Here is a 10,673-nt window from a genome sequence, read left to right on the forward strand (position 1 = left end):
AAAAAAAAAAAAAAAAAAAAAAAAAACTTTAAAAAAAAAATGATTTGAACAGACCCTTTCCCAAAGAAGATAAACAATAACCTTTGGTCCAGTATTTTGTTGGTTTATTTGTCTTTTTATTACTTAGTTGCGAAAGTTCCTTATATAGTCTACATATGAGTCCTTTTTATGCATTTAAATTTTCATATTAATGTTTGTGTGGTATTAAAATAACCACTCAATTTTCTTTTGGTTGCTGTTTGAGTAATATATACTACTCTTATCATCTCACTTTTAACCTTCTATTAATAAGTTTTAAATGTATCTCTTATAAACAGCAAACATAGAAATTTAAATAATAATTTGACAATCACGGCTGTTCTGATTACTAATATATTTAGATTTATTTCTATCGCTATAATTTGTGATAATTTACCATGCTAATTATTTTGCTTCTTTTTCTTAATTCGTCCTGCCTTGTTTCAATGTGATAAAGTTTTCTATATTCTTTTCCCACCTCTACTTTTAGTGGGTTACACTTAAAATTTTTAAATTCATATTTGATAATTTTTCTAATAAATTTTAAGATTATTTTGTGTTTCTATTCTCTGATCCCAAGACTATATCACACTTTACCTATTAAAACACACTACTACATCTTGTATTCAGGCTAATTTGATCTTTTTTGTTTGTCTGTTTTGTTTGAGATAGAATCTCATTCTTTGCCCCAGGCATGAGGGCAATGGCATCCTCATAGATCACTGCTACCTCAGACTCCTGGGATCAAGAGATTCTCCTGTCTCCCAAGCAGCTGAGAAGGCAGGTGCACACCACTACGCCCAGCTAATTTTTCTAGAGATAGGGTCTCACTCTTGCTCAGAACTGGTCTTAAACTCCAATCAAGCAAACCCAGAGTGCTAAGATTACAGGCGTAAGCCAACACACCAACCTAGCTTGACCTTTTTTAAAGCATAAAAATTTTAAACTTTCTACAATGAATATTGATAAATTCACTGTCATATTTTATCAGTATCAGCTCTCATCACTGTTTTTTACATAGCATACCTTCCTTTTGAATTTACTTTCCATTGCTGTTTTATTTTTTTTCTTTTTCTTCTCTCTCTTCTTTGGGAAGAGGGAATATTTTTTTGGAAAATAACCTTCAGTAGTTCTTTTAGTGAGAATATGTTAGCCTTTGTATGTCTAAAAATGTCTTATTTTGCCTTGACTCTTCTAAGATAATTTGGCTGGGTATAAAATATAAGTGGACATTTACTTTCAACAATTTTGCAAATCAACTTCTAGCACCTGTTTTTGATGATAAAAACACAACTATCTGTCATTCCTTTGCAGGTAATCTCTTCCTCACTGGAAGCTTTAGTGATTTACTCTTTATCCTGTTCTGATGTGTGTCTAAGTGTAGATTTATTTTTATTTATCCGACTCAGTACTCAGTATACTTTTCATCTGAAAATCCATCACATTTGTCTTCATTTCTAGAAAAATTTCAGCCATTACTTTTCAGATATTGCTTCTCCTTTCTCTTCTACTCTCTGGATATATTTGATGTATACCTGAGTCTCTCTTAAGGCTTCTTTTATAGTTTTTATCAGATATTTCTCTTTTTAATATACATATTCTATCTATATTGCTATGTATTTGGATCAAATTTGATATCTCCAAGTATGAATTCACAAAGTCATTTTGTCTGGAAGTCCTCTTAAATTCAGGTTGGTTTATGACATTCAAAATTCAAGACAGAAAAAACAAAACTACATATTGCTTCCTATAAATTAACTTTTCTGCTTCTGGACGTTTGTCACTCTATTTGACTGACTAGCAAGTGAACTCTTTTCGTAGGATGAGGAATTCTCTAGGACATATGAGAGAAACGGCACACCTCCCTGGCCGCAGGACAGGAGCTTATGAATTTCAATCCACTAGCAAAAAAGGAGAAATCAAAAGAATCTATTTTATGATGGATGCTGGTATTTATCTCCAGTTTCCAAAGGCAGCTGCTAGCAGTGGCATCCCCTGTCTACTCCTGGTGCTGTCGGCAACATATCTAGTGCCTTAAAGTAGAGGCGAGGGTGTCTTCAACAGATGGTTCTGCACCAGGATTTGAGGCATGAATAGCCTCTGAACCTCCCAAAGAGTTTCTGATACAGTCTTTAACAGTGCTTCTTGAAAAGAGAAAAAGCTATGAAAGTACGTGTGGCATTTTACTTTGTTTTGTTTTCTGAAACAAGGTCTTGCTGTGTCACCCAGGTTGGAGTGCAATGGCAGGATCATAGCTCACTGTAGCCTCAAACTCCTGCATTCAAGGAATCCTCTCACTTCAGTCTCCCAACTAGTTGGGACTACAGCTGCACACCATCACGCCTGGCTGATATGTGTATTTTTTTATAGAGACATGGTCTCCCTGTCTTGCCCAGGCTGGTCTCAAACTCCTGGCCTCAAAGTTATCTTCCCACCTTGGCCTCAAAGAGTGCTGAGATTATAAGTGTGAGCCACTGTGCTCAGCCAGTATTTTCTTAATTAAGATGATCAAATAAATAATTCATCTTTGTGAGTCTTACCTTTCCCCCAACCAGAGGCAAAATGTGCATCTTTCCAGTTTGACAATCCTTCACCGAGGAAACAATAAGGCAGGTACCACAGAGAACCACCAGGCGTTCCGCCCACTTGTGCAGTTGAGTCTTTCCCTTGCGTACGTTATAGATGCCAGACAGTAAGATTCGATCCAGATGATCCATCTGACATGGTTTCTCTGAAAAGAAAATAATACTTCAGAATCTACCATTAAAGTAGTATAAGAATACTGAAAGGCAAAAAACAGTATTATATGTCAACATTCAACAACTCTGTTTATTGATATAAGTGACCAAGCAAAATAGGTATCACAAAACAAGATCACAGTCCTAAAATATTATCCATCACTGAATTTATACACATATCATGGTAGTACCTGTGAATTTTGGTTTACAAAGCAATATTTTACTGGAATGTCATTGTTAACTGTTCTTCCAGCAGTTGTATTTTCTGTGTATGCAGAGAAAGGCAGGATAGGAGTGGTTCAGATCATAACTTTCAGGTCAGATACATGAGTTTGAATCTTGGTTGTATCACTTCCCGTTTGCTTAAACTCCTTCATTTCATTGAGATTTACTTTATTCGCTTATATAGTTTGGACCTTAATATAAACTACCTACTTTTAGGGGGTTCTAGTAAAAATTAAATAATAAATGTAAAGTGTAAGAATAGTTTTAGGTACAAAAGAAGTATGGAACAAATGACAGCTACTATTGTTGTTAGTCTATTCCTGAAGGAAGAAAGTAATAATTACAGGAGTACTAGTACTCTGATTCTGTATATAATTTCCACCCCTCTGCCTCTCCTAGGGAAAAATTTATGGGTGACATCTCAGTCAACTATTAGCACAATAATGGCAGAAGCTGGTACATGTGCCCAAGACTGTCTCTTTCTTTAAGCATCCTCCTTTCCATCAGAAGTTTTCATGTGACTCAGACATAGTGAAGAAAGGCCCAGTTTTTGGTAATAGCACTACTAGAAACAGGCAAGCATCTACACACAGCAAAGAGCAGGAGCAGCAGGAGCATGAGGTGGTGCCAATGGTAATCCAGGAGTTGAGAAGACCAGACTATAATCCAGAGATATGACATAACTGATTACGCAACCTCGGGCATTACTTTAGTCACGAATACAGTATTCAAAAGATGTATATTCAGAATGAGGAAATGGGCAGATTTCTTCAAAGCCTTAAAAGTATATCATGCAATAAAACTTTGTATGTTAACACTAGATACCTGGGGTAGCCATTTCATCTACTATTCTAGCCCAATTCTTACACCTACATAGTTTTTCCTCAGTATTCACAATGGACTGGTTCCAAAATTCTTCCACAAATACCAAAATCCATAGATGCTGAAGTCCCTTATATAAAATGGCATAGGCCAGGCACAGAGGCTCACACCTGTAATCCTAGCACTTTGAGAGGCCGAGGTGAGAGGACTGCATGAGGCCAGGAGTTTGAGACCAGCTTAACCAAAAGCAAACTCCTTGTCTCTACAAAAAATTTTAAAAACTAGCCAGGAATAGTGGCACACATTTGTAATCACAGCTACTTGGGAGACTGGGGGGGCAGGAGGAGCAAGTGAACCCAGGAGTTTGAGGCTGCAGTGAGCTATGATGATGCCAGTGCATTCTCCCTGGCTGAAAACAAAAGAAACAAAAAAAAAAGCACAGTATTTGCACATAGTCTACACACAACCTCCTGTATACTTTGAATCATCTCTAGATTGCTAATAATACCTAGTATAATGAGACTGCTACATAAATACTTGTTAAACTATATTTTCTAAATTTATGTATTTTTTACTGTTGCACTGTTGTTTTTCAAAATGTTTTTGACCCTCATTAGGGATGCAGGCCACCTGTATTCGAAACTCCACCTTCCTCGGTGTTTTGTTCTCCCAGAGCTGTATTTCCTAAGCGCTCATTCCATGTTTCCAGCTGTCTGCCAGGCATCTCCACCTAGACATTTACCACCATGAAAACTAACTACGCCAAAACCCAGTCCTCACCTACCCTGAAGCCAGCTCCTTCTCACCCACCCTGAAGCCAGCTCCTTCTCACAACCCAAGCCGTATTACACCTCCTCAAGTCACCCCGGCTCAAAACCTCACAGTCAGCTCTAACTCTTGGGTCTACTTCCTCACCTCCGTTTATCAACCATCAATGTTTACTCCCTAGTCCTTCAGAAAGTCTCTCCCGTGAACAATTCCTTCCCATCCCCTACTTCAGGTCCCTATTAATTCACATCTGAGTGACCCACGCTGGTACCAGATTCTCTGGCTCACATGGATCCCATCACCTCCTGCTACCATCTGCCAAATGAAGGCTAAGCTCCTGGTAGTACAGCCATGGCCCAAAACTATCTAGACGCAAATTATCTGTGATTCATAGAACATGTGATGAAACTGCTAGTCTCCTACCTCTGTCCTCTTTCATTTCTGCTTATTATTGAAATTCTGCCGAATTTTAATTCCAATACTACTTCTTCACAAAGCCTTCCCCAATTTCTAGACCTCTCCCTGATGTCTCAAGGACAGTCATAGCGAACATCCTATTGATTATCAAAATACCATCTATGTACATCAGTTAAAATAGTTTTGGTATTGGTGTTAGAAAAGACAAATAGATCAGTGTAACAGGTAGAATCCAAACACAGATCCTTGCTTATACAGAAACTTAGTAACAATAAAGGCAATGTTCCAGATCAGTAGGAAAGGGTGGACTAATTTCATTAATTTTGTTGGGGCAACTGGCTAAAAAAAAAGTAAAGTTAGATTCCTCCTATCTATCATATTTTAAAACTACGTACATAAAAAGTACAGGAATAAAATACAGGCTATGTTTATGACCTAAAATAGGGATAGAGGCTCGGCGCCTGTGGCTCAAGCAGCGAGGCGCCAGCCACATACACCTAAGGTGGCGGGTTCGAATCCCCAGCCTGGGCCTGCCAAACAACGACGGCTGCAACCAAAAAACGGCCAGGCGTTGTGGCGGGCGCCTGTGGTCCCAGTACTTGGGAGACTGAGGCAGGAGACTCGCTTGAGCCCAGGAGTTGGAGGTTGCTGTGAGCTGTGATGCCATAGCACTCTACCCAGGGGGATAGCTTGAGGCTCTGTCTCAAAAAAAAAAAAAAAGAAGGGATAGAATATAAATGCATTAAAATGACTAATCTGAGTAAATAAAAATTTTAAACTTCTACACAAAACATTAAACAAAATTAAAGTTGTATCATTTTTATACTGATTATTTAAAGAACTTATGTATATATTCTGAATATATAATCCTTTGGATACCATATTTGTGACTAAATTCTTTTCCAACCTTTAACTTTTACATACATATTTTTAAAATATTGTGCTGATTGGGGCGCACCTGTGGCTCAAAGGAGTAGGGCACCAGCCCCATATGCCAGAGGTGGCGGGTTCAAACCCGGCCCCAGCCAAAAATTGCAAAAAGAAAAAAAAATTGTGCTGATTATTACCATCCCAGCCCACACAGGAGCAAAACAGCAGTGAGGAACACACATTAGCAGTTCTAGGAACCAGGTACAGAAGTGAACACATCCATTCCACCCCATACCACTGAAGACAATGTTCTCACATGTGCACACCTAACTCCAGGAAAGGATAGGGAATTCATTATGAAATGAAGGGGAAAAGAAAGGAGGGGGGAGGGAGGAGGCAGGCTGGCATATGAGGTTTATCCAGGAAACCATGTGCTCAGCTACTGTTTTGCTATTAAGGAAGAACAGACTTTGACAGACAGCAGTACTGCACGCACCTCTAAACAATATGGCTGTGATCTGCTTGTTTTTGAACTTTAAATGAATGGAAACATATTATGTTGATTGTTTTGTGTCTTTCTTCTTTTGTTTGTTTTTATGTTCTTTGGACAAAAGTGTTTTAAACAATGTGTGCAGGGAATGTGCTCCAGAAAGCAATGCTGGGAGCTGTGCTACTTGAGTTGGACAGTCCCAGAACTATGTCACTAGTAAAAATCACACTCTCTAGATTCTGTTTCCTCCAACACAAATAAGGGAGCTGATCAACGTGCTCCCTTAATCCTGGTGACTAATCATGCTACCCACTAACCATTAGCAAAACATTATTTCCATAGCTTTTAAATCATGACTTTGCACTGAGACAGCCATTCCTCACTGCTCCCCCAGCACTCACTCTCCAACAAGACTGAAAACTAGCACTTGTGTACATAATGGCTGCCCGGGACCCTGGGCACCTTCTTTAATAAGAGAACATAACATTAACTGGTTTGAACTTTGGTCTTTATGACCTTGGCCTCATTGACAGCATATTCTAACAAAGCTGACTCACTATAGATCCCATACATGGAATATTTAAAGCTGATTACTAAGCAATTTACTTCAAAGACATACTTCAAATCTTCTGTTAATAGTGGTTATCTCTGGATTTAGAAACTGGATGGTTAGAGGAGAAAGGTGAGAGGGAAAGCATACTTTCTGAGATGGTTTTAAGATACGTCCATAGACATGTCTCACACCTATAATCCCAGCACTTGGGAAGGTCAATTGCCTGAGGTCACGAGTCTGAGACTAGCCTGAGCAAGAGCAGCTAAAAAATAGCTGGGTATTGAGGTGGGTGCCTATAGTCCCAGTTACTTGGGAGGTCAAGGCAAGAGAATCACTTGCTATGACGCGACGGCACTCTACCAAGGGCGACAAAGTGAGACTGTCTCAAGAAAAAAAAAAAAAAGATATGTCCACAAATTCTATGATACTCCTTCCTTCAAAAGTTAAAGCCTAATTCCCCTCTCTACGGTGTGGGCTACGTTTAGTGAATCATTTCTTAATATAAACAGAAAGTGGTAAAAATGATTGTACCGTATGAGGCTTAGTCATAAAAAACACTGACACCTCCCTGGACGTGTATGTTGTCTCAGCACTGGGGGGCGTGAGCTGCTGTGCTGTGAGGATGTGCAGGCAGTCTCATGGAGAGAACCACCCAACAGGGAACTGAAGCCTTCCACCAACGGCTGCTAAAAATCTGAGGAACCATGTTGAAAGTGAATCTTCAAACCCCATACACCCTACAAGTTTTCTCCTGTTTTCTTTCTTTCTCTCTTTTTTTTTTAGAGACAGGGTTTCACTGTCACCCAAGCTGGAGTGCAGTGGTCTAATCACAGCTCACTGCAATCCTGAACTCCTGTGCTCAGGTGAGCCACCTCCTGCCTTGGCCTCCCAAATATTAACATATTCTGACCAAAGATAAATTAAAAAAATAAATCTCTAAGGATGATTTTTACTCAGGCATGAAAAGAAAGAAAATCACTCCCAAGGAAACAGAGTAATAGAAATAATATATTTTTTAAGAGTCTCACTCTGGCACCCTGAGTAGAATGCCATAGCAACATTGCTCACAGCAACCTCAAACTCTTGGGCTCAAGTGATTGTCTTAACGCGTTTTTCTATTGTTAGTAGACATGGGGGTCTCAATATTACTCAGGCTGGTCTTGAACTCCTGAGCTCAAGCAATCCACCCATCCAGTCTCCTAGAGTATAGGATTACAGGCGTGAGTCACCTTGCCCGGCCCAGAAAATAAAATAAAATGAAGCCAACTTTAAAAACCGACATGTAATGAACACTATTGCAATGAAAAAGTACAAATAAAATCTTCCTAAGTACATTTAGTAATACAAGTATGTCATATTTTGTTCCAGAGTTGTATCAAGTAGTATGACCTTGGCTCAGTGCCTGTGGCTCAATCGGCTAAGGCGCCAGCCACATACACCTAAGGTGGCGGGTTCGAATCCCCAGCCTGGGCCCACCAAACAACAATGATGGCTGCAACCAAAAAATGGCCAGGCACTGTGGCGGCCGCCTGTAGTCCCAGCTACTTGGGAGGCTGAGGCAGGAGACTCGCTTGAGCCAGGAGTTGGAGGTTGCTGTGAGCTGTGAGGCCCTGGCACTCTACCCAGGGGGATAGCTTGAGGCTCCGTCTCAAAAAAAAAAAAAAGTATGACCTTGAACAAGTCATTTAAGTTCTCTCTGTCTCAGTTTTCTCATCTGTAAAATGAGATGGTAGTCCCTATAGCATAGGGTGAATTAGGAGCTCCTATAGCATCAGGTAAAGAGTAAATTAGATAATTCATTAGCAAACCGGCACACAGTAAGCACTCCATGAATGTTACTTAGTAAGTAGTAGTACTACCAAGTTACGTATAATAAGAAAGTGATATCTACAAAGGCTATCTGATTTTAATAAGTCTAACTACTGTTGAAGTAATCGGGTGAAAAATGTATAGGGGGAAAACTGCAGAAAAAAGAAGACCAAATCAAAAATCCTAGCGCTAAAGCCAATTTGCCAATATGTAAATCTGACAGATGTACTCATCAAATGTCAAGTCATATATTGTAATGACATTTAGTTCTCTTTTAAATAACTGGTACTAATGCATGATCAGATCAAGATTCTGGCAAAGGTATAAAATAATTCTAGTAAGTTAGTAGAATACAGAACAAAAAGAACAAAAATTAAAAGGGAAGATATTTTTGGCTCACACTACTAAGTCTTCCCTAACCCCTGATCTCTTGTTTTCATTGTTGGTTTTTACTACATGAGTTAACTGGCTTACATATAGCTTTTGATAAAATACTTTTAAAAGCTGAATGCAGATGAAGGCACAAATGATCAACGTAAAAGCAGTTAACATATTCATAAAGCCACCGATAAATTCTTACCACCATAAAATCGAATCATACAGCCAAGGTCAGGATTTGTAGCCTCCTCCTGTATACGCACAGGATCATCAAATCCCAGTTTGGACAAGTAATCATACACAATCTGAAGAGGTCGTTCAATAGGTTCCAGTCTCCTGCTTACAAAATTAAACAAATATATTTGGTAAGTAATAAAAATTCTCCATTTAATTTTTTAATCTTTCAATATATTTTTGATTTTTACCTCCAGATCAAGATTTTCTTTAAAAGCCTATGGAACAACTAAACAAGTGGTTTTCAAAGTCTCTCGTCTCAGAAGTACATAGTACTCAGGAGTATATATGTATAATAGTCTTCGAAAACCCCAAAGAGTTTTTGGCTATCACCGATATCATATAAAGCCACACACACAATTATGAAATAGAGAATTTCATAACTGATACCATATAAGCTACACACACAATTATGAAATATTATAATTCATAATTTAAAATTATGAATTATATAAATAGTTGACTACTATACCCCTGGCACTATATATTTCCACCAGCTTCACTGCTGATTCCTCCATAAAAATTAGGAATGAATGGACCAATAATTCTCCAAAAATCATTCTACTACATGGCCCTAATTGAAAGCTAAGGTAAAACTAGAATGTCTCACAATAATTTGTGGCCTCCAGTGACACCATATCTTAAATCACACAGACTTAAAATACTTAAAAATACATATAAAACCAACAGTGATCAATGTGTATTTTGACAGAAGGAACTACATTAGACATAACAGCAAAACAGCTCTTTTATAACCTTTTATTAGAAAGTTAACAGTTACAAATACAGTGGCTAAGATCATGGCCTCCAAAAGTCACTGTGCCTGGGTTGAGTCTTAGTTCGGCCATTTATCAACTGCATGCCCCTGTGCAAGTTATTTAACCTTGTCATCCTAAATTTTTATTTAACCTCAACCTAAATTCTTCATCAATATAGTAGGAATAACAATAGTACCTACTTCACAGGACTGTTAATAAATTTGCTGATTTACTTACAACAAGTTATTATGCAACATGTAAAGTACTTAGCAAAATATCTCACATATCAGGCGATGCCTGTGGCTTAAAGGAGTAAGGTACTGGCCCCATATACGAGAGGTGGTAGCTCAAACCTAGCCCCAGCCAAAAAAAAAAAAAAACTCACATATCATAGTTAATATCTGATAACATGTTGACAATTATTCAAAAGAATTTAGTACTGAAATCAAATTTTAATTATAATAAAAAGAGTATATCTCCCTCACCTGAAACAACCAAAAACCAAGTATGGGAAAGTCAATATGTATGCAAAAGGTCTTAAAAAACATTAAATAAGGATTCTGTTTAGAAAACTTTTTTTTTTTTTTCCAGAC

General features: G+C 38.2%; 1 protein-coding gene across 1 annotated transcript in view; it reads right to left on the reverse strand.

The window, feature by feature from the left end:
• Positions 1–10,673, reverse strand: part of PHLPP2 (PH domain and leucine rich repeat protein phosphatase 2) — a 64,363-nt gene that overhangs the window by 34,400 nt on the left and 19,290 nt on the right. Inside the window, exons 3-4 of the mRNA XM_012806120.2 lie at positions 9,291–9,424; positions 2,559–2,749 (exon numbers count right to left, since the gene is read on the reverse strand). Of these exons, the coding sequence (XP_012661574.2) occupies positions 2,559–2,749; positions 9,291–9,424 (325 nt within the window). The remainder of the gene's footprint in view (positions 1–2,558; positions 2,750–9,290; positions 9,425–10,673) is intronic.

Source organism: Otolemur garnettii, unplaced genomic scaffold (assembly GCF_000181295.1).
Source record: "Otolemur garnettii isolate 467f Iridium unplaced genomic scaffold, OtoGar3 scaffold00047, whole genome shotgun sequence".
Lineage (NCBI taxonomy): Eukaryota > Metazoa > Chordata > Mammalia > Primates > Galagidae > Otolemur > Otolemur garnettii.